The sequence below is a fragment of the Rattus norvegicus genome, chromosome 4 (assembly GCF_036323735.1).
Source record: "Rattus norvegicus strain BN/NHsdMcwi chromosome 4, GRCr8, whole genome shotgun sequence".
NCBI classification, from domain to species: domain Eukaryota; kingdom Metazoa; phylum Chordata; class Mammalia; order Rodentia; family Muridae; genus Rattus; species Rattus norvegicus.
This window is the reverse complement of record NC_086022.1, coordinates 34,848,066-34,873,204: the sequence shown is the minus strand read 5'-3', so window position 1 is coordinate 34,873,204 and position 25,139 is coordinate 34,848,066. Positions and strand designations below refer to the sequence as shown.

Below are 25,139 nucleotides of genomic sequence, written 5' to 3'. Positions count from 1 at the left end.
AACAGTGATTTTTTTGAATAAAGTTTTATGTCTTTATTGTTCATCTCTATAAATATACATAGTTGAGAGCTATAGAACTACAACATCTCCTTAGATGGCTTCATTAAATCTACTAGAAGAAGGCTCTCTCTCTGAGAAAGATTCAACTTTGTGTTTCCTGAAGATCTGGCATAGTGTGTTACAGACCAAAAGGTCTCAACTGTTCATTGCCGGAGGTGATGGATGAATGAGCCAATGAAGACCTATACCTGCCTTTTCTGTACATGGGTGTGGAGTATGATGGTCAGCTTTGTGTAAATGAATAGTTTTCATTTCTTTTTTCTTTTAAAAAAATGAATCAGACTGTGACTGCCTTATTTTTTAAATATCCACCAAAGCATTTTTATAATTAATTCAGCACATATTTATCTTTTGTTTTTATCAACATATATTTTCATTTTGACATTCATATATATATATATAATGAATTTTTATTAAATTTACCTCCACTATCCTCTCTTATTCCCCTCCCACTCCTGATGATTTCATTCCTCTTTATAGCTAGTCATCATTCTACCTTTGTATCTGTGTGTCTGTGTGTGTCTGTCTGTCTGTCTCTGTGTGTGTGTCTGTGTGACTCAATTATATGTGTCCTGATGCCAGTATATGCTCTCAGAAGGTGTTTCGGACCCATTTCCACACTGAAGAAGAAAAACCTATCATAAAGGTGTTGGCTATGTGGCTGTTTTGTGCTGAGGATCAAAAGAATCCCTTATCTTCTGTGCCCTAAGCAATTTCAATGAATTCCTGCAACTGGAATCCAGGTTTCCATGTACTTCCTGTTCTACCCAAGATGGAGAAACAGATCAAGGGCAGGTCCCAGTGTCCTCCCGTGTATCAGAATTGTGTGAACTCTGTCACATCTCTTCACTAGCTCTAAATCAGACAAGGAAAAGAGTTTAGGCTAACGTGAGTATAGTGCCCAGCATAAATCTTTAGTCAATGTCTTACTCAGATAATGTAATTTTTTAAATGACATTTCTAAAAGCAAAACAGTAAATAATTAGGGGCATTTTAGAATCCATCCTATCAATCTGTCACATTCAAATGATGTCAAGTAAAGCTGGTATTTAGGTAACGAGTTAATGTTTTACTTCTCAGTCCCAATTATTTCCTTATTTGGGACTGGCAGTGATGGACATAAGGATTTTGTAAATTCTTACTGTTTTCTTAGAAATTTTTTGTCTTAGAAACAAAATTGGAACATTGAAATATATATATATATATATATATATATATATATATATATATATATATATTCCTATCAGATTCTCTTTGAAAGCCTCCCTTTTTTATTCTCTTCCTCCCTAACATTCAAGCCCTCATACAAGGTGTTGCTGAGGCCACATAAAGCCACTAGGCTAATGGACTCAAACTGAAATGAAGAATTTCCAGCACAGCACAAGGACATGTTCTTTCCGATCTTACATGGAACCTACTGCCAAGCGGGTGGTTTCTCTGGAAGGAGGCACAGCATTCATTGCCAAAACAGATGCTTGGTTTGTGAGTCGCGCCATGTAAGAGGCACGGCACATTCTGTCTGAAGACCGAGCCACAGGACGTCAACATTTTAAGTCATTAATTACTGTGCAATTATATGCAATTATAACTAATTAATATGATATAGGAGAAAAGAAATATTATAAACCTAGCTGTCAAAGAGAATGGTTTTTTAAAACAACTTGCGTTTTATTAGTTTTAATTTTATGGGTGCATCTATATATGCACATGTGCATGTGAGCAGGTGCCCTCCGAGGTCAGAATAAGGCATTAGATCTCTTGCAGCTGGAGTCACAGGTCGTTGTGAGTTATCTGTCATGGGTGCTAGGACCTGAACTGAGATGAGCTATTGTTCTCTCATGCTCCCAGTAAGACTCAATTTTAGTCAGCTTTAAACCAGTGTCTTTAGTTTCTCTGACATCCAATGAACTGACAGCATCTTGTGAAATTCTTCTCAAGTAATGATAATGTGTGAATGCTTGAATAAACACGACTTGATATTATTTAATTTCTGATGGTCTTTAGTTATTTTGTTACTTTTTTCACCACTGAAGTTTTTGATACCTTCCCTTTGGCTTCTACTTTTGCTGTGACAGATGACATCAAATTGGGCTCAAAAGTGGTTAAGTCTTATGTAGCTCCAGAGAGTCCTGGAGAATCCAATTATGGATGGGTAAGAAGAATAAAAGTCCCCAAAATACTCTGTCAGGTGATAGAGTGCTAGAACCTTTTAAAAAAATGAGTACTGAAACATGGGAGGACAGGCATCCATTCCAAGTATTATGGGATTAATTGGAGGTAATTAGGGAAATTAGAAGGTTATATTGATTTTACAGTAAAGATAAAAGCTGAAATAGAAAAGTAAAGATAGTTGACTATAAAAACAACACATGCGGGGCTGGAAAGATGGCTCAGCGGTTAAGAGCACCCGACTGCTCTTCCAGAGGTCATGAGTTCAATTCCCAGCAACCACATGGTGGCTCACAACCATCTGTAAAGAGATCTGATGCCCTCTTCTGGTGTATCTGAAGACAGCTACAGTGTACTTATATATAATAAATGAATAAATAAAAAAATTAAAAAAAAACAACACATGCAGGTGCTATTGACTGTTTATAAAATTGTATGTAAGATATCATAGATATATGAAAGAATATACACTATGGTGCTCATCACCAGTGGTAGGACAATGATGTTTTATATACTTTGTTTGACTTGTTTATGCCTTATAATTATATTACATATGCAAACATTATTTCAATAGTGATTACTAAAAATAAAATATCAGGTAGTTGGGGGGAATGGCTCAGTCAAAAAATGTCCTGACACATAAACTTGAGGACCAGAGTTCAGATTCCCAGCAATCCATTCAATCCAGATGTATTACACATGCCTGCAACCAGTGGTTGGGTTGAGGCACAGAGACAGGTGGATCACTGCATTGGCCAGGTGGCCTATGGAATTGGTGAACTCAGGTTCAGTCAAAGACCTTGTCTCAAGCAGTGAGAATGAAAGCAATCGAAGAGAAAACCAAACGGGCCTCCATGCACACATTCACAATTGCATGCACATGCTCAAGTGTAACTACCAACTAGAACACACACATAACACACACACACACACACACACACACACACACACACAGGAAAATGAAAATTAAAAGTTACAATAAAAATGATTGGTGGAGTGGAATGTTTCTATTTTTTGGAAAATAGAACTTGATGTTAAGACTACAGACAGTCAATGAACAAACAAACCAGGCAACAACAGCAACAACAATAACAACAACAACAACAACAACAAAACCGAAGTAGCAATTACTATTATTATCGTTCTGCAGGCCATTTATGAAAAGCGAAAAACCAGAGATCTTCTTTTCTGGCTTTGTTGACTATTTTGCTTATGTGCCAGAAAATGCTGATATTGTTACAATAGGTGACCATACACTATGCAATTACCTTGTGAAGTTGTTATATGTGGAATCATTTTGAAAAGTTCTACTGTGACTTAGACTTGAGATCCTACTGAACATTATGAGATCACTATATCCTCCATATTTTTCAGGGCAGCACAGGTGCCAGTTTGGCTGTTTTGAGAATATTAAGATTCCCACAGCAAAACAGGGTAAGAGAGTAAGTATGGAGTCCTTTATGAGCTAACTACGTAAAAGAAGAGAATCAATACAAAGGGACGTGAGCGTAGATTCATCTCTGGTTCATAATCTGAAGGTGCATGAGCGAGGCTTGGCTAACTCTAGTGATAAAGACTTTAAATCTAGCCTTGGCCTAGTGTTCAAAATGTTTACACAATTACTTGGACGAAGATATAAGCATGTTTATCAAATTCGATAATGACATATACCTCTTCCATGAGAAGAATTTAATAAGATCTCTTCCCACTTGAAAAATGTCTAAGTCAAAATATGAAAACAGCATATTATTACAACAATAAAACCTAAAATTCACAGTTACTGTGTCATGCTGCTTCCAAGTTCCTTTCTAATATTCATTTGCTTCATTTTCAGCATAATCTTCTGAGGCATTTATAATAGTTCTTTGAGATAATGTATGGTGCAGAAATAGCTTATGAAAACGCATGCAGATCAGCCTGGGACAGAACAAGAACTTATAACTATGTTCTGTGTGAACAAGACCAATGCTCGCCAGGCCTCAGTGATGCCATTGATACAAAAAATAATAATGTGATGGACTCATCAATCCAAAATCATCCCCAAAATGCTTACCTGATGGATTCAACTTCAAAATCAGTTCTCACTGTCAAAGAACTATTATTTTTCAAGGAAGACACAAACTCAAATAAACAGAAGTCATTCTTCTTCAAGAATACTGGGAAGTATCTTTCATTTAATTGCAGTGCATAGAGGACATTTTTAAAGGGTTCAGATTAATATTTTTTTATCGTATAGAGAAAATTGCTTAGGCTTAAGCCTATGAGTAGGGGTCTGGATTATTCAAGCATCCTCTCTAACTATGCGCTGTAATAACTACTCTTCTCCCTTGATCTTTTTATGCATTAGCAACTCTTGCATTTTTAACCAATAATTATCAATCATATCAAACACATAGCATCTTCTGTGCACTGGTGTGGTATTCTAGTTGTGTAAATTAAGGCTTTTATTTAAAATATCTATGTTTATAAGTAAAATTACTCTTTCAAATGCTTTATTGATATAATTTAATTTTAATTCTAAGAGCCTGTTATTTGCCTAATACTATTAACTTAGAAATAATTGATTGTGCTAAAATCAATCAAAAGAAGGGTGAAAATGTCTCAAATAGAAGTTGTGAATGAGATATAGTCTATAAAACCAAAAATCAGAAATTGTAAGACAAATTATAACACTTAAAGTTTAAAAATATTTAATTCCTACAGGTGTAATTGGGAATTATTTTGTATTTTTATTTAAAACATTTGTTGCTCTCAAAATGAGTAAAACGAGACTTTTGTAAACTTTCTATTTACAATTCAGTATTTATTCAGGGACATGAATTATGGCATCTTCTTCTGCCTCTTGCAAGACATTTTCAGTTTGAGCTTTGAATCCTGGCAAAGGAATAGCAGAACGTATGTACACCGTGTGCTATGATCACATGTGTTAACTGGATTCTAAGCAAATAGGCAAACTTCTGCATGCAGGGGGATTAGCACTTTCCCAGGTTGCATGTGGTTCTGTGAGGTGTTAAAGATGATAGTAACTTTTCAAATATGTCACTTCTACATGAGGGGAAATAGTCGTAAAATGGACTTCTGAAATCTGGAGCAGGATATTCTCATATACTGCAACATTCTCCTACCTTGCTAATGCAAAAGCATTTGTCTGCCTGGAATTTTACATTCAGAATAAGGGCAAACGTGTCCTAAGAGATTCCTAATTCATTCGTCTCAGGTACACTTCGAGCTTGTTTGTTTGTTTGTTTGTCTGTTTGAAGTAATTCTTTTTTCTTTCAATGTCAATTTTCTTGAATTCTGTTGAAACAACGAGAGCAGACTTTTGCAGGGATTTGCTCTCTGGCTTTTACTACATACTCTCTTCTGAACTCGACTATAATGAAGTGAAACTCACTAGAGTTTGACTCTGGCAAAAAGGAACTGCCTCCCTCCTTTAAACCAATTCACTAGGTTTACACATGAAACACACACACACACACACACACACACACACACACACACACACACATACACACACACACCCCTTTAAGAAGGTGAAAGGAAAGAGGGGTGTTGTGAGAAGCAATATTTGCTACTGTCCCCAAAGTGATGACAGCACAGGTCAGCCTTCTAGCACAGGACAGCACAGATTAGCAAGTTTCCAAAGAGACGTCATCGACTGTGAAGCCAGTTATTAAATTTCATGCTGCCAACTGCAGCCCTCGAAGCTGAGCAAAGTGACAAAGCCACGTCTTTGTATAGAAACAGTCAAGTGTCTTAAGGAGAGGCCAGTGGAGTCCCAAGGAATGTGACCGCATTATGTCAGCTCTCAAATAAATGTTAAATCTTATCCAACTATGTTGTTATTACTGTCACCCCTCAAAAACCCTCTGAAGCATTCAAAGCAACAGATGACGGCAGACATATGCTGCCCCAAATCACACGGGCAATTTGCGAAAATAACCTGCTTTGCCCCCATACAAGTCTTCCATTCTTCTGAAACTGAAAGCAGGGCCCACTGCTTCCGGAGCCCTCTTGAAATAGGATGCTCTTGTCTGACCACTGGGCAGATACTCCTGGGGGACTTCTGGTCTTACTATTTCATTTCTGAAAGAAAAATATATCTCAGCTGGTTCTGAATGGTTCTCAGGGTATTTTGTGTTTGGGGTGTGTGTGTATGTGTGTGTGTGTGTGTTTTGTGTGTGTGTTTTGTGTGTGTGTGTGTGGTGTGGTGTGTGTGGTGTGTGTGCACGTATGTATGCATGGGTGTGTGCGAGTCTGTGTGAGAGCATGCGTGCACGTGCACGTGTGTGTGTGTGTGTGTGTGTGTGTGTGTGTGTGTGTGTGTGTGTTTGGTCTGACTTTGAACTCATGACACTTCTGAGTGTCAACCTTTTGAGTGTTTGGATTTAAGAATGTGCCTTCATTTTCTACTTAGCCAGTTTCCCCAACCAAATTGCCTAGGTCTCTATGAAAATACTGCACACTTCCAGAAGAAAATGCATATGAAAATGGATTGTTTGGAAAAATAAATGTGCAAACTTTTGCATCTTTCTCTTAGTAAAGCATATGGTAGTTAGAAAGGTTGGGAAAGATTGAAAGGTATATTGACAACCAAAAGGCTTGCTTGTCTTGAGTGCAGTGTGGAGGGTGGCTGTTTCCTTTATTTGAACCTTGATTCAAATATTTTATAATCCTTCCCCCTATTAAGAATCACAGAAAGAGGTCACATGCTGTCAGCCATAGGTCACAGGCTCCTGTCTTATTTAAGAATTTCTAGCTTCCTGTGAAAGATTAGACATGTCAAAAAATTGAGTCCATGTTGATATAGAGCTCAAACTCCTTGAACTAGAAGGAAGACCAGCTGCTGTCTGAACAGTGCAGTGTTGGCTGAGTGGGTGCTACAAGCCTCTACTCCACAATCACACATGTCACCATTGCGGGTGCACCTGTATATGACAATCCCTGTGAACACAGTCAACCTAGAACCCAATCACAACAGAGGCGTAACTCTATGATAGCGTCTTTCTTCCCTCCACCTTTCTCCTTTTCAGATATCCCTTCAAGTGTTCAAATTAGGGCATGCCCCCATCCTGTCTCAGAAGCCTCTGAACACAGAGTGAGTAATAAAAGTTTGGTAACTGACTCCCTTGGTAACAGCAGTGAACACCTGCTAAAATTCATAACAGAAACAAAGCTGTGATGAGTGAGTTTGCAAATTTGTCAGCTGTCATAAATAAACTAGAAGCTTGAGAAATGAAGAGTAGGATTAGAAAGCAGGTCAAACTGAACAGTGAAAAGCTGAGAATATCTTCATTGGAACTTCAGTCCTTCCCTGTTTCTCTTAGGCCTAAGCAAATGGGGATGTTGATTAAGGAAGATGCATGGCCTTTATAAGACAACTCAAGGAAGAACATTATTGTTATTTCCAGTGGTCAAAAAAACTGTTCTGTCACTAACAGTGCAACTCAGCATGAATTAAGCATGGGGGAGGCTATAACAGGTTCATGCACATCTGAAGGCATTTCAACAGTGCTGTCTTATGACATTGATATACCACCATGGCCTTTTAGAAGGACAATTCTTACCTTGTTAATGGCCCCAGATCGTCTTGGCTTCCAGCTTCACTGGGAGTGCTCACTGATTTCGAAGAGGGAGACATAGGGGTTGGGACTAAATAATGAAAATAACAGGTATCCCATGTTAAAAAATGCAGCGGCTGCACTGGGGAAGAGCAGTGTCAGACAAATCAAAACAAACGGGCCCAAATTAAAGTGGTTGTATGGCCAGGAGAGATTGAGATGGGATAAGAAAAAAAAAAGGAAAGAAAAGGAAGAAAGGCAAGTGAATTTTTTTGTATTTTGGAAAATGAAAGTCTGAAATGAATTTAGACAGAATTAACTTAGGGAATTCAAGGCCATGTCCACCTAATGAATTAAAATGGAGAACCACAATAGCTATCCAGATAGTTCAACCTACATATCTTTGGTAGGAACTGTCTATCTAGCTCATTCTGATTCTTCACTTTATTTCGTTAGTATAGATGTGACCTATTTAAAAAGTCAGGTGTCTATAAAACTTCGTACATTATGAAATTGGATGAGCCTAAATAATTTTAAATCCTCGAGAGTGGTGAGAAATCTGTTGAGTGTCTAATATGGAGAGAAATGTGTGGGTTCATGGTGGAGAAACAACTTTGTGCTAAGACTGTGTGACAGAGAGAAAGGGTAAATGTTGAGCCTGGTAATTTAAAAATCTCTTTCAAAACAAAGGAAAATGCCAGCCTGCTTTATTTTTACATTTAATGAGTAGTTTCATCCCACCCTACTTTCTCCTTCACTCAGGACTTGTTTTCCTTTGTCCCTGGCAGCCCTTGTAGATGCTGACACAAGGACAGAAGTAAACTGCCACCATGAGGGAGGGAGGAAGAAAGATGCTCAGAGATCCAAGTCAGCTGACAATTTGAGCAAAGATAATCAAGGGAAAACAAAACAAAACAAAGGAAACAGAAATGAGCTTTCTTTCTCCAACCTCCACATCCAAGCCAAATGTCCTTTAGCCACTCACTACACCAAATAGACAAGATGGCTCCAGGCCAGCCAGTTCAGGGGATTCGTCACACGTGCCAAGGAAGCCATGTGCAGAAAGAAGCTTCAATATATGAGCATAGAATCCCATTTGGCTTCAATCATGTGCAGTTCCCTTTTATTTATTTAATAGGGTAAAAAGGTTTAACAGGTTTTTATTGTCTCTCCCCTCAAATTCTGTACCACAGTGACAGAATTGCCAAGGAACCGGGCATTTTCATGTGACTCTTCGATTAATTCCCTGACTACCCTCATGCTAAGGCAGAAGGAAAGCTGGAGAGAGAGAGAGATGAAAAATGGGCCCATTGGAAAGATTCATGGGTAACTAGGAAGGTAGTTATAGACTGGAATACTCAAGTATTTTGTTTTTAAATTTTAATCACTAGCTTTATGCAGGGTAAGGCATGATTGGATAAACCTCTACTGGGTTTAACCAGTGTTGACATAGCAACTACAACATTTCAGACTATTTTGAAGCCAAAATCTAATTGATCGATAGGTGTCTAATTTACATCGCATGTCAGCTAAGTACAAAAAGGTTTGCCAACTTCTCAAAGAAGATCCACCAGCCAAATCCCCTGTAGATTGCACCTTGCATAATAAGAAGTTAAACAAATTCTAATTTTATGAGTGCTAGTTATATCAATAGACACACAATTTTATATACAATTGAGAGAGACTGTTATGCTTTTAGTAGTATTTTAGTTTTATGTTATGCATTAAATCATATTTACCAATACTTAATTTTCAGTTGGATACATTCTTTTTCTTATTTATATTGATTACTTCACATATGTAATTTTTAAAATTTAAGTATCTATGGGAATAAAAGGAATTTTATTTTAATAAAGAATCCAAGAATGGAATTAAAAGATGAAACATTTTAAATGGTCCTGATATAGTATTTACTCCTTTGCATCATTGAAATGGTTTTAATTTTAATGTGTTGGATATTATGTAGTTTTACAGACACCTTCAGATTATTTTTAGATGTATGGAAAATAAATGAATAAAGGAAAAACAAAACAACCCATGAAAGATACATAAAAGAGTGGCAGAATGAACTCATGCAAGCTATCTTAACAAATAAAATAAAAATTAATTTATAACCAAACCTCCATGACAAAAGACTTCATGGACAGTCAACTAGAAATGAATGAGTTGGAGGAGGGGCATTGCAGTGGAATGTCAACTACCAATGACATCAAGGTACACACAAGCTGAAGAATTTAATTAAATAAATTTCCCAATGAACACTCTATCTTCGTCATGGAATAATTCTATGTCTATAGTGTTCATGGTATTTATAACCAGATCAACATTATCTGTATAGGCAAAGAGAGGTTGGAATTCACCAATACAAACAATACAAGCAATTTGATGCTTAAAAAATCCCAAGATTTCGTCTACATACTAACTTAACATTTGAAATGAGTCTGCTAGTGACACAAGGGAGAATTACGAGCATAGAATCAGCCAGTATAACAGTAGCGACTGCTGAATCTACAATCATCATTCCCATCTCCTTCCAGCCCTCTCAATTCTAAAAAAAAAAAAAAACGTGCAACTAGGATAGTAAGCCCTAGATTTGTTTAAGCATAGAAAGCAACAATAAAACTAGCAGTTAAACTCACAGTAAGGCTGGACATGGTATCTCTACACAGGAGGAGGAGTAAGGCAAGCTTGGGCAAGTACCTAGAGGGGGCTCCGGCGATATGCCGATGCTCTGAAGCAAAGCTTCTGTCTCTCGTCGTTTGCGGTCCAGATCGGAGTCATCTGGAACGGGCTCTTTCTTCTGCTGCATATCTGCCTAAAAGATTTGATATCAGCAAGGAAAGTTAGTGACGTAACTACATGCAAGCTTTTCTTCGATGAACTGGAAAACGCCTGGTGCAAAGATGAGGCAAAGCGCTACACAGATAGAATTATGTGTGGAGGATGAAAACCACTCTAACTGCTCACATAATAACTGACAGGGGGCTCTGCCTGTTGGTTGAGGGTTTCCCTGACCTCCATCACATGGTCTGAACGCTTTCCAGGCTGGTAAGGTGTCTAAAAGAGCACCTGCGTCCAAGCCTGACTCCTTAAGTTTGAGTTCTAGAACCCGTATGGTGGAAAATGAATCCACTTGTGTGCCACACAAGACAAACGAAACGCAATAGTAAGAAATAAAACGAGAAACTTTCTCTTGGGGTTTTGGAAGAAACCATCAAGGCAAACTATTTCTGAATGTGGCCGTTTTAAAAGTACACCCTGATCCATTCATCAGTTGATACACATATGGTATGTTTTGAGTTCCTGGCTATTGTGAATAGAGGAGCAGTGAACACAAGTGAGAAGTTATCTGTGTAGTAGAACATAGAGTCTTTGGGACATAGTCCAAGAGTGCTTTAGCCGCATCATGGGAGAAATCTACTTTAACTTTTCTGAGGAAGCTTTCTACTGATCGCACCCCTTTTTCCAAGGCCATTAGATCACTGAAGAAGAGGGGGTGGAGAGATTAGAAAGATACAGAAGTATCTTTATATATACCTTAGTGGCTACAAAGAAATGGTGTTTTCCAGACCCAACAGAGAAGTTTCAAGTATGAATTTGTAGTGCTTATGACAACATTCACCAAATGTGGGTAAGCTCTGGGAAAGAAAAATACAGTATGGAGTCAGAAGAGGTCATGATGTGTCACCCTTAGCTGGGGAACTATCGGCAGCTGATAGCTGCTGGGAGATGGAAAGTCAGTTTTCTTTGAGAGTGTGGTACCTAGTTGTAGACCTTGCTTCAGTGGATGGCCACACGCCCCAAATACACGGGAGGCAAAAATGAGTTAGTAAGTTTAACAGAAGGTAGCCTTGGTCTTGGGGGAAGATGATAAAATTGCATTGTGTGGAATTCTTAGATAATTAAAGTATTTTTTAAAGGGACATGAGGAAAGGCATTCTAAGTGGAATTGTAACTAAGGGTATTTGCTGAAATCTGTACCAGGAGAATACTAGCATCTACTTCACAAGCAACCTCACAGAAGTGAAGCTCTCTTGAAGTCTATCACACCGACTTTCCTACTACCAGAGATCCTTCATTCTTCATAGGTATTGGACATTCTAGTGGGTGTATTGTCTCAGTGAGTGCAATTAATTTCTATGTGCCCGAGACAGAAATGATGCAGGAGTGTTTTTCTTGCCCCTGACAGTATCCTCTAACTTGATCATAAGACCAGTGTGTATCTGTTTCATAGCTCTGGGTTCAACACTTCTGTTCCTATTTGTCTTGGCCTTAAAGTGCACCTCCATTTGCGCATTCTGTCCGTCATTAGGGAGAGAACTGTCATTTGGGATCTAAATAGAGCTTGAGAGAGTCTTAGAAGAGTTCAGCCTTTTCACGACACTTTTCGTTCTTAAACGGTAATTCTGTCTCAGTCTGTGATGATGCTAAACGCACACTCTTTTCCAATTGTGATATTTAAATAACGGAAGCATATTGCAATGTCAATGCTCACAACGCGCAAAGACAGAGCTGAGAAAAAAGATGAGGATGAGGATCTCCAACCACGCTCACTTTTTATACAGTTAAAAGAAGGATGTGGGGTGGGGAGGTGAGAGAAAATAGGTGGGCTGCAGCTGCTGTTAAAATACAGGCTTAAAAATGTCCTAAAGAAAATAAAACCCACGTTAGTATTGCTACACGGAATAACATGGTATTTCAGAGATGAGCTTAGCCTCAAGTGAACTCTCCGTTTTACTGAGAGCAGCACAATTGTTCTGCTCACCACAAGGTGTTCATATGTGGGTCAGTTCCTGGGATATAATACTTAATAGAAATGTGTTCGATGAATGAATTAATTTCTTTCAACTACATTCCATTTAGGAACCTCTTTGTTCACAACACTCCTGTGAGAAGGAGATAGTTAGAAGTCTAGAAATTCATAGCTCACAAAGGCCATTTCTGTCAACAAAAATGTATTGAAGGGAGACAGTATCCATGGAAATGACGGCTACTAGTGAAGATTTCACAGAGTAAAATGACCTGCCTTATCTTTCCCTTTTAAATGAACTTGGGCATAGCAGACCAAACTTTCTGCCATAGGCATCCTCTGTGAAAAGGTACAGCTCTGGTTTGTGGTTTGAGATTTATTCTAATTTTAAATGATGTGCCTTCTAAGAAATATAACAGAGGCCAAATTATGTGCCAACATGGGCAACACACATTGTTTGAAAACAGTATCCCCAAACGATCACTTCCTCTGTACTATGTGTAGATTGAACTCATTATCTGGTTTGTCTTCCTTTACAAGATTAACTTTCTACATTAATTTATTTTGGTGTGTGGGCTGCAAAGTGGGAGTGGGCATGTGCCACGGCATGTGTGCAGAGGTCAGAGGAAAACTTTCAGGGGTCGATTCCTTCCTTGCACCAAGTGGAATCCTGGGCTCAAATTCAGGTCAACATGCTTGGTGGCAAGTGCCCACACCTGCCCAGCCATCTTACAAGCCCACACTTTCATTATTTATTTATTTGTGTGTATGTTTCTCTACCTCCTAGTCTCTATGTCTCTGTCTCTCTCTGTCTCTGTCTCTGTCTCTATCTCTGTCTCTGTCTGTCTCGCTCTCTCTCTCTCTCTCTCTCTCTGTGTGTGTGTGTGTGTGTGTGTGTGTGTGTGTGTGGTGTGCGTGGGTGATTGGACGAATGCCTCCATGTCACACAGCTTGACTGTAGAGGTCAGAATACAACTTTTAGAAGACAATCCTCTCCCTTTACCTTGTTGAGGCAGGGTGTCTCTTACAATTTCTAGACGCTGCGTGCTCCAGACTACCACAGCTAGGCTCCTAGGTGACTTCCAGAGATTGGCCTCGGATTTTCTGGTTTGAGGGTCAAATGCTTTTTTTTGCCTGGTCACCCTATCAGCTTTATTTATTTTTGTTTTTTTTTAATTGTTAAGAAACAAATCGACAAGCTAGAACATATTGAGAATGAGTGCTTCTCTAAGCTTACAAAAGGTTTAGGCAAGCTATCGATGCCCACAGCTGACCAGCTATGCAGTTAGAGAACCAGAGCTTCTCACAAACAACACGCCGGTTATCCCTCAGGGCATTAAACAAAGCAAAGTATAATCGCTTCAGAGACACAGAGGCTAGAGGGCTACTGATAAACCTTACAATTCTCTCAGCTGTCCACTACAGAGCCTGCCACGTTTTAAGGACTCACCCTGGGCTGATTTAGCATTACTAGTAATTAAAAACCCCAAAGTTGCCTTTACCTAGCAAACGATGCCTTGGTTTGTGAGACATAATCACAGCTGAGGTCCAGAGAGGGTAACCAAAGACAGAAAATTTGCCAGAAGAACGTCGTCAATCTCTTTTCAAAGACAGTTCCACATTCATTAGGGAACAGGTGGAGATAGGGTAGAAAGCCTCAATCTGTCCCTGTTTCTAGCAATTCAGCCTAAAATCAAGGTCAGAGTGAAAAACTTCAGGGTGGCCCCCATTAAGTTTGCCTCACTTCGCTGAAGCCCAATTTTCATGAAATTGGGCCTGTCTCTTAAATACAGGCCACTATATTTATTTTTAAATCAGATTTCAGCCAGAATACTGCAGCCAAGAAAGCAACTGGCATCCAAGGGTGCAGAAAGTGAGTTTTTCCTGTGCAATTTTCTCCACTGTTGGGGATAATCTACCCAGGTGGCCCAAATTCCCTTTTCTCCCCATCGTAGTAGACAGGAAGCCACCCAGGTTTGCACCAAAGGGCACTTCGTTCGCTTCTACTTTGGAATCTATATGTTTCATTTGAAAATATGGGCCTAAATAAACCTTATAAAAACATCAAACTTAAATTCTTAAGCCAATTTCTACCTCCTGTCCAACAAAACAAAAGTCAGAGCATTTTAGCTCAGGTGTGGCGGCAGACCATGCGAGCACTGCGTAACCTTTGAGGTCAGAGATTCCCACAGGAATCTGCAGGATGGAGCACATCATGGTTCTATAACGCCAACATCAGTGTCTTCAGTACCTGGGACAAACAGCTTTCAGGCCTGTTTGCCCTGTCAATGTTCTTTTGTTGGGCATATACTATATGGGAAAATACGTGTTAGATAAAAAAAAATGAAAATAAAAACCAGTATAGAGATCCCTACCCTTGTAGATTCCTGTCTTTAGAGGGGTCACAGTAGCTTTCCAAAGAGAGGGACATAAGAGATGAAAACAGAAAGGTGCGTATGTGTGTGTTCAATCACTGAGTAGGTGAAGGCCAATAGGAGAGAAATCGAGTAAACTTGCTGTCAAGAGAGTCTGGACCATAGAGGAATGTGCACCTACAGATGCACCTTCCCAAGCAGAAATGTGAAATACTCCGATATCTCGTAGAAAGTCATGCCATGAAATTTTGTTTTTGGGAAAAGATTATTTAAAACACTGTACACAACGTCTCTGGCCTATGAGTATAGAGTGTTTATGAAGCAAATGAATTTCATGTATAAACTTAGATTTCCCAACGCATTTCCAACGTGTGCACACACAGACATTTCCAAATCTGAAAAACAATAAGCCGATGCAGGAAATAGTTTTGGCCTCATGGATATCACCTACGGGACATTTAAACGGTAGGTTGCTTTGGCTGGAATGTGGTTTTAGAGAGAAAAGAAGTGGGGAAGAGAAGAGTTTTGCTGCACTTCTCCACACCATGGCGATCCTTGCAGCCTGTGGGAAGGGGATGATGACGCCAGGATCTGGGTCAGAACGAGGCGGCTGGAAACAGGCTCCTCCCTAGGCTGGAGACAGATGGCAGCCGTCTTTTGGACACGGAGCTTATTGTTTCGTTTGAAAAGAGATCAAAATAAATTAGTTACGCATTTCTTTCATATATAATATACTGTAACCTCTGAGCTGGAGGGATGGCTCAGCAGTTAAGAGTAGCAAGTTTTCAGAGGATCCGAGTTTGATTCCCAGGATCCACATCCAGCGGCTCACAAACACCTCTAACCCTGGTTCCAGGGGTGGAGAGGGGGGTTCTATATGACCGGTGTCTGTAAGAAGCTGCTCTCAAGGGTATACACACACACACACACACACACACACACACACACACACACACACACACACACACACACACACACACATTTTGAAAATAAACGAATCCTTAAAGATATTATAAGCTCTTGAGGGTTTTGGATTCTAAGATCCCATCCTGGACAAAGAATCGGTGCGCATCCATTTTATGGGCCCCTTCACTCCCTCACCACTGATCTAAGAAGCACAGTAAAAACAGTTCCTTACTGTGGCATCTAACCTAATTGGCGTCTTGATGGAATTTATAATCACCTAAGTGACCCCACAGGCCTGCCAGCGAGGGTGTGTCCAGAGAGAAAAGCCTGGGTCGAATGAGTGCAGGACTATCCCATGTTGGGTTGGTGTTCCAAGCTGAACAAAAAGAGAGAACACAGATGGGGTATCACCATTCATCTCTCTCTGCCTAAATATGTACATAGTGACGAGAGGCCTCACAATCTTGTCACCACAACTAAAGCAACATTTGCTACTATGTCTTTCTCACCTAGAAAGACTTTCTTTATCCCCCTTTTAAAAATGTGTCAATATTTTATTTTGCTTATTTTTAATAAGTCAATTTATTTGTTTATATTTCAAACGATATCCCCTTCCAAGTTACCCCTCCACAAACCCCCAGTCCATCCCCTCTCTCCCCCTTCCCCTGCTTCTATGAGGGTGCTCCTCCACCTACTCCTGCCTCACCCCTATAGCATCCCCCTATGCTGGGGCACTGAGCCTCCACCGGACCAAGGGCCTTCCCCTCCACTGATGTCAGATAAGGCCCTTTTCTGCTACATATGTATCTGGAGCAATGGCTCCCTCCAAGTATACTCTTTGGTTGGGGGTTTAGTCCCTGGGAGCACGACGTAGTCCAGTTAGTCGATATTGTTGTTCTTCCTATGGGGCTGCAATCCTCTTCACCTCCTTCAGTCCTTCCCTTAGCCCTTCCACTGAGGTCTCTAGACTCAGTCTGATGATTGGCTCTGAGTATCTGAATCTGTGTTGGTTGGGTGCTGGTGGAACCTCTCAGGGAACACCCATTCCTGTCAGGAAGAGCTTCTTGGCATCAACAATAGTGTAGCGGTTGGGTGTCTGCAAGTGGAATGGATCCCTAAGTGAGGCAGTCTCTGGCTTTATCCCTTAAACCAAACCAAGCAATCCTTTCTTCCTTAAGTGGCCTTTGTCAGGTACTTGGTCACAATAATGAGAAGGGTTCTTAGGAGTCACTGACCCATTTCTCTCTACTAGCTTTTGGAATCTATACAGAACTCTGTCAAGAAGACAAGTTCCCAGAGGCCCACACTAAAGGCCATTCTGTAAAGGACAGAACCAAGTTTCCGAGCCATATACAATGCAAAAAGCCCCTGTATGTAAGCAGGTTTAATACCCTCTGTCTGATGACACTGGGAGCACAAAACAAACGGAGCCAGACTGTCTGCAAAGGATATTTAAACCGGGACTGGCGGGAGGGCTCCATGGCGATAGTTGTTTTAATGAGATGTCACCCATACTGTCAGGCTTGAACACTTGCTCTTGAATTGTTGACACTCTTAAGGGAGGCATAAGGTTATGGTCTTGCTGGAGGAAGTGCGAGACTGAAGGCGGGCTTCAAGGTTTCAAAAGCCTCCACCAACCCAAGTTCATATTCTCTGTTTCCTGCTTGAGATATGAGCCTGTGAGCTATCACCTTTTCCTGTTGCCTTGTTCCCTCCCCACCTGCCATGATGGTGATGGAGTCTTAGCTCTCTGGAAAGGTAAGCCCCAAATAAACCCTTCTATGAGTAGCCGGATTATCTTAAGTTCAGTAGTTCAATCATTAGGACCCACGTGGTAGAAGGAGTGAAGGAGCTCTGTACATTCAGTGTTGCACACATAAGCCCCGATCTATTCACTCACCAAATAAACAAATAGGTGTTTTTAAAAAAAGAGAGATGTTTAAATGAAATGGAGGAAAGAGCTTCCTGAGGGATGAGAGATTGTGCAGAGAGGATATTTAAAGCCAAGGCGCACCTTAAATACAACATCACCAGGGCAATCCAAAATTGAGCTCTAATTTGAACCTTCTGGATGGAACTGAAGGTCAGAGTGAAGGACTCTGAATTACCCTGTGGCTTTGAGCTACACTGTGAGTTAAGGGAGGAGGAGAGTAAGACCTTCCGTAGCTCGGCTTCTAGAGGCATAGGGAGGCCAGAAGCACTACCTGCCTTCTAGAATCCAGAGGCAATCTTTGCTGTGCAGAGGGTGAGACCTTTATTTTAAAAAAACTGCTTGGTGTACCAATAACAGCAATAACAACAACAATAAATGTTAATGTATATTAATAAATATTAATATAAATAAATAGATGGATAAATAAAAGAAAGCTAACTTTGTCCTGCTCGTTGGCCCATGATTCTTCCAAAACGTATAAAGTGAGAAGGCTGGAACAGACAGCTTAATTTGGAACCAGATTTCTTATATCACATCATACTTCATAGTAATTCCATGAAATTCAATTTGGATGTTAGAATGTCAGTTTAAAAGGAAACCCATTATTAGCAAGGAATAGCAGGTGCTTTAAAGATACAGTAACTGTTGACATTTGAGAGAAGGGAAACATAATTACCTAATGCTTTTTTGGGCTTCCCATACAAATGAATAGCCGTCCATGTCAGTTCTCACCTCTATTTCACCCACAACCTGCATACATAGCAGCAAAGATCTTGCCGGGAAAACCATTATGCAGAAGATCAAGGACAAACACACTATCACATCAATCAAAGTGTAGGGCTCAGAGAGGTGGGAGAAGGCAGAGGGCTAAACGGTGACTGCAATTACGTCTTTCTTTGTTGGAAAATAATAAACGTTGTAAATCGCCTTTTACTCTCTTAAACTTGCAGCATGAAGCAGCATCTATTTAGGGCAGGAGGCACAGAAGTACACTTATTTTTTTCTGGAAAAAGATTTCTGTGTGGGGAGAAGTTCCGGTTTCTCTTAATGCAGGGTCATCACTCTGTACAAAGATTTCTTTCTAGAAGACTATTGACAAATATCTTTGCCATGTGGTTTCTGCTTATCAAGTGTACCATTCCTAATCTGTCACAACAAATGGGAGAAGAAAAGAGTAAATCACTTCTTGGATTGAAATGGCAGAAAAAGGTATATGACAGACAGGCTTTGAATTTGGGGTGGAGAGACTTTAGCCCCTGAGTTTACCAGGAGAAAAGGTGTCCCGCCTCTGGGTCCTTGCTGTTTGGTGACATGAAGAAGGGCCACAGCAGGTCTCTAAAACCCCCTAATACCATAACACCCAACACTATCCATCCACCTTCCTTCTTTAACCACTTACCTGGGCCAAGGATTTTTATTGACCAGGAGAAATGCACCCTGTATAGGAATAAACTGAAATCCACTGGTGCTGATTTCTGTTATGTCCTCTAAAATAATTGTCCTGTTTTTTTCTTGCAAAAATAAGTACACAGAAAGAAGCACATAGAAAGATTTCTTTCCCTTAAAACTAACACAAGTATAAACTATATTCTAGGTCCCAGGCAGCGGGAGAGAAGGACATTCTAATCTTGGAAGTTCTGTAAAGTAAGCCAATCATTGTTCCCAGTTTAAGGCTAGGAGAGCAAATCCCAGAACGATTAAAGAATGGCCATCAGCAAAGGGATCACAGACAGCTTCCAGAGTTCTGTTTAAATCTAGAGTGAACCTGGGCTTGGGGACATTTGAGCCATGCACTAGTCACTACTTAGGTAATGCTTGACAAAGTGTGCAGATATGCTCACACATTTTTATTCAAATTTCATGAGAATTCTAAAGGGGGTCCTGTTTGTCTATGTAACTTGTTCCTCAGACCCCAGTGATCCTTTTGCCCCACAGCAACCCAGTTCCAGCCTCACCTCTTTCTTTTTCCTCTCCTCTTCCTTCCGTTTCTTCTCCTCTCTTATCTGCGCTAAGCGCTGCTTTTTGCGCTCCAGCTCAGCTTTTAGGTCGCTCTTGTCAGACATATTTGCTTCCTTGGAGAAAAGGAGAGAGAGAAAGTGAGAGAGTATTTAAGTAATTTTATTTGTATCATCGTTACGAAATCACTCAAAAGCAAATGCAGCTTCCAAATGTGACTTTCGGGCAATAATAGGTTTTCGTTAGTCTGTGTAGAAGAATCAGAAAAAAGAATTTAGGTTTGCTCTAGCATGGTGTGATTCTTTGCCTATTATGTATCCATAAGTGACTAAAGAAATTCGATGTTGTCATCTGAGTTGAAAAAGAATATCAACTAACTTCCAGGGAAGCAACATTTTTTTTTTTGTACAACTTTCTTCACAGATAAACAAAAGGAGAGAAGGAGAAAAAGAAGCCTCATGATGACTTGAAGTTTAGATGCTAATGGAGCAATTCATCTCCACAATGCACAAAGAAAATAGGCTGTCAGGAACCCCAGAGTGTGCCCTGCTCAGATTTCTATGGACTGGATAAACAATCCTCCGCGGAGCTTAGGGAAATTTCATTTTGCCGAACATTACATGCCTCTCGGAAGACAGCTGCTGAAGACCCAACATACTAATCTTTTTCTTTCTCTAAACTCCTCCCAATCTGTCACACTTAATTTCATCTCCCAGATAACACTATTTCTATCAACTTTCATTTGCATACTGAGTGCAATATTCTTATTTTAGCACACTGACCTCACTCAAAGTAAAGGGAGCTGATGGACACAAGAAATGGGAGATAACCCTGTGTTGAATTCTGAGACGATTCATCCAAATAAAGTTTAATTTTATTTATCACTTAAAAAACACACTTATTTTTTGTGTGTGCTTATTTTGCCTGTCTATTAACATATGTAGCACATGTGTTCATTGAACCTGCAGAGGTCAAAAGAGGATATTGGGTTCTTTGGAACTAGAGTTTCAGGTAGTTGTGAACCATGTGTGTGCTGGGACTTGAACTTGGGTCTTCTGTGATAACAGCAAATATTCTCACTGCCAAGCCATCTCTCCAGGCCTGAGGTGTAACCTTAATGTTACAATGGCAGTGTTTATGACCATGGGGCTGGAACATTTTCCAATACAAGGAATTTGGAGAAGACCAGTGACCAATGCTCATAAACGCTTCCATTGTGGAAACACATAAGGAGGAAACCCATGGAAATGAAGGCTGTCCAACCACTGCATGGTAGACACTTTCATGTACTATGAGCCACTTTCCACATCCAAGCCCTGAAGTTTAACCTCAAGGAAATGCCCACCAAAATAAACAAATACATAGCAAAGATCTGGGAGAATCAGACTTGGGTAAGCCCAGTGGAGTTAGTAGAACTTGCATTGGATACCCTAGAGTATCAGGAACTCACAAATGAAGAGAGTATTAGGATGTGCAAAGATGGAGATGCAGAAGAAGGAGAAGCCTGGAGGGTGTGTCCAGGAGACGTGAGGAATCCAGACAAACAACAATAAACTTCAGTTGAAGTGTGTGTGTGAGCAGAAAGGCGAAGCCTGAGAGATCAGAAAAAAAAAATAAAAAAGACTTCTATTTGATAGAAGTGGGAGATGACCAATCACAGCACCTTTCTGAAAGGGAAGGGGAGAGAATAAAAATGGAAGTTGCTCAACCCTGTACTTGTCCCTGCATGTGTGACAGTAGGAGCAGACACTAGAAATTAGGCTAGCTGCCAGGAGACTGCTGCCAGCATCCCTCTGATTCTCCTGCACCTGCACTGGGAAGGAAGTGCAATTAGGGTCAGCAGTTGAGATTGTGTCTTGCATGGCCAGAGGATGGAGTCCTTCAAGGCGGACTGAGGGGTATGGAAGGAAAAGAGAAATATTCTACAACAATTTAGCTTCAAGAGAGCCAAGGGGACGACACAAAGAACGGAAGGAGAAGACCAAAAGGGAAAAGGCAAACAGAAAAGTTTAATCTGTATGCAACAACCAGCAACCTTTGAGCACAGGGACATTTGGGTGTCAATGGACAGAAAACATAGCCACACAGCTGATTCATCAAAATATCAAAAGGGAGCCCAGGGGCTGAAGCTCTGGAATGAAGCTTGAAGCCCTTCATCTGCACAGGACTTAAAAATCTGAGCTCCAAATCCATAGGCACATAGATATCCTGAGGAGGAGAGCAGAGCGGAAGTACATGCTCAAGGCAGGCTCTTTGCACTAGCTCTACCTGATAGTTGATGTGGTGAACCATGGATCAAAACAGTTACATGGTTTGATCTTTTTTCCTTTCTTTGTTTGAGAAATGACAGGATTTACAAACATTTATCACTAAAGTACTGGTGGCCAACACTATTCAGCACAAGATGTGAGACGTCTGGCAGGTGGAACATGATGGTGTTACTTACAAAAGCTTTCTGCTTTTAGCCAGTGGATCTATTGGAATCGATGCAGCTGGAATTTCTCTGTGGTTAAACTATTGCATAAATATGAAAATCACTGTTTGAACAATAGCCCTTGTGATGCTTGGCCCAGGGAGTGGCACTCTTAGGAGGTGTGGCTTTGTTGGAGTAGGTATGTCCCTGTGGGTGTGAGCTTAAGACCCTCACCCTAGCTGCCTGGAAGGCAGTATTCTGCTAACAGCCTTTAGATGAAAATGCAGAACTCTCAGCTCCTCCTGCACCGTGCCTGCCTGGATGCTGCCATGCTTTCCACCTTGATGATAATGGACTGAACCTCTGAACCTGTAAGCCAGCCCCAATTAAATGTTGTCCTTTGTAAGACTTGCTTGGGTCATGGTGTCTGTTTATAGCAGAATAACCCTAACTAAGACAGCCATTTTCTCCTAAGCGGAAATCAGACTGGAGAAACTTCTAGAGCATTCAGTTTTCCCCTTTCTCCACCTCTCCCCAACTATTTCTTATGGTCTTCCCGTTCAAAATCACCCAGCCCTACTTTAGCTACTCATTACCATCATCTGGAACAAATCATATTCCCAAAACATCCTAAATTGGTTGTGATATTTTTTCTATTAGTTTTCTTCTTTAACAATTTCCTGTATACATACAATGCATGCACACACCACACACACACACACACACACACACACACACACACACACACACACACACACCATTCTGATTACTCTCATCCACCATCTTCTCTTATTTCTCTCCCACCCTATGTCAGCAATTCTCCTCCTGACTAATCTCTCACCTCCAAGCCTTTTGGCTTTGTTTTATGACCCACTGATTTTAACAGGGGTCATCTGTGTGACCAAGAGTTGGCCATTATTCACTGGTATCTGATGGGGCTCACCAGTACGCACACAGCTTGAAGAGATTGACTGTCCCTCTTTCGGAATCCATGAGTAACCAACAGTTCAATGTGGAGGGATAGGACACCCCATGAGCTCATTCCCAATCATAGACAGGCCACCACAGATACAAAGCTCAACCAAGGAAGAATTAGATTGTCTTCTGAGCAAGGTACAAGGACAAGGAAGTTGCCCAGAGTAGGCAGGCAGACAGGTATGTCTGACAGTGCTAATTACTAATGATAGTATTCTAAGCCATAGAACTAAGACTATTAAGACACCCCAGAAAGCACCGAAGAGACTAAAACAGGAAGTGAATTAAGGAGATGAAAGCTCATCTTTTTAAGTGTAGTGGAGCCACATCGCGGAAGGACTCAACTCTAAAGGGCCTGACTGTGTATCGATTTTTGGATCCATTCCAAACTAGATACTTAGCATCAACCCCCAGGGGAATAAGAAACCTCAGTAGAGTGCCTCATAAAGGGTTTAGGAAATGAATGGGCTTTCACACATAGGGCTGTGCCTTCCTTACACAGTGGCTTAAAGGCAGTGTCAGCATTGACCTCCACAGGATTTCTTTTTTTTATTTTTTTTTAAATTTAGAGAATACTTTATTAGTTTTTGTAATCAAACCCACGTAGATAAGACCTTACATATTTAATACAGTGTGTTACCCCTGTACAAATGGAAAAAACTTAAGTTCAACATTTCTAGACCAATATGGCTGTTAATTTCTGTACAGTGCCAACTCAACACAGTAAACGGGGATACTTTTTTCCAAAGTTGACAGCACAGCTAAAGTTTCAAAAAATTCAAATTATATATCTGTATATATATATATATATATATTTATATAAAAAGACCAATAATAGCAGTGTGTTATGCATCAACAGCAGCAGGTTCTGCAGTCATCTGAACAAAACTGTAGAGACATCCAGCACACTCCATTAAAAAAAAAAAGTAAAAAAATAAACCGAGAAAACAGCACAGTTCTGTTACTCTTGTGGTACCTGGCACCATTTTTTTTTTAAATTAGCTTCTCAATCATCATCTGGAAAGAAAACATTCTGAGCAACATCATTAAAAACAGCTCTGATAAAGCATGGTCACTACTACGTATCATAAAGCAGGTACAAGCTATTTTACATCCACAGAGGTATGATACAGTACTGCCCTACATCTATAATACTAGAGGATACAATTTAAAAGGCATTATTTGAGACTTGATTCTACTTTTCCAGCAGAGGGCCCAAAGGATGGTGTGACACAGCTTTGTAAAGAAACATACTCTAGACAGGATTTCCTTTCGCTAGTGGCACAGTTCTAAGGATTCATTCTCTCCATGAATGTCAGCTAAAATCGTTATTAAAAAATGAAATATCCCTAAAACAAAACCATATAACCACCGGATTCACATGAAGATGACCTAGTGGAGACAAGCTGGACCTCACCTTACCAACAAGCTATCAAATCTGTTATGTTTAAACAGTGAGACCTCCAAGGAAGGAGATGCCAAGTAGTGCTTCAAAGCTTCGGACCACAATCAAACACAGCATCCTTTTCAACAGAAGCAGAAGCTCATCTGAATATGCTCAAGGATGCTGACATCAACATTTAATCATCTCCTCACTCATCCAGGAAGAAGGGGAGATCAGTTACTACTGTACTTTATTGTGTTCAACCAAATCACCATGTTACAAAAATAGCAAGCTGCCATAATAAAAAATAAGGCTCCTCTATCCAGCACCAGATAGCATCATTTTACTTTCAAGCCTAGAAATTGCACACTTGTATATAAACCAACCGAAGATGAGGATTGAGAGTTCATCTTGGTGGATTTTTCCTTTGATGAATATAAGTGTCCTTCCTTATCTTTTTTGATGACTTTTAATTGAAAATTGATTTTATTTGATATTAGAATGGCTACTCCAGCTTGCTTCTTCTGACCATTTGCTTGGAAAGTTGTTTTCCAGCCTTTCACTCTGAGGTAGTGTCTGTTTTTGTCTCTGAGGTGTGTTTCCTGTAGGCAGCAGAATGCAGGGTCCTCATTGCGTATCCAGTTTGTTAATCTATGT

At 40.2% G+C, this 25,139-nt stretch overlaps 1 protein-coding gene across 3 annotated transcripts in view; it reads right to left on the bottom strand.

The window, feature by feature from the left end:
• Positions 1–25,139, bottom strand: part of Dync1i1 (dynein cytoplasmic 1 intermediate chain 1) — a 313,335-nt gene that overhangs the window by 259,443 nt on the left and 28,753 nt on the right. For 2 of the 3 annotated variants that reach the window (XM_006236026.5, XM_017592509.3), the window contains exons 2-4: positions 19,710–19,826; positions 10,491–10,605; positions 7,797–7,881 (exon numbers count right to left, since the gene is read on the bottom strand). In XM_006236026.5, coding sequence (XP_006236088.1) covers positions 7,797–7,881; positions 10,491–10,605; positions 19,710–19,817 — 308 coding nt within the window. In that variant the 5' untranslated portion in view covers positions 19,818–19,826. Of the gene's footprint in view, positions 1–7,796; positions 7,933–10,490; positions 10,606–19,709; positions 19,827–25,139 lie in introns of all 3 variants that reach the window. The other variant, NM_019234.2, reaches the window with a different exon arrangement.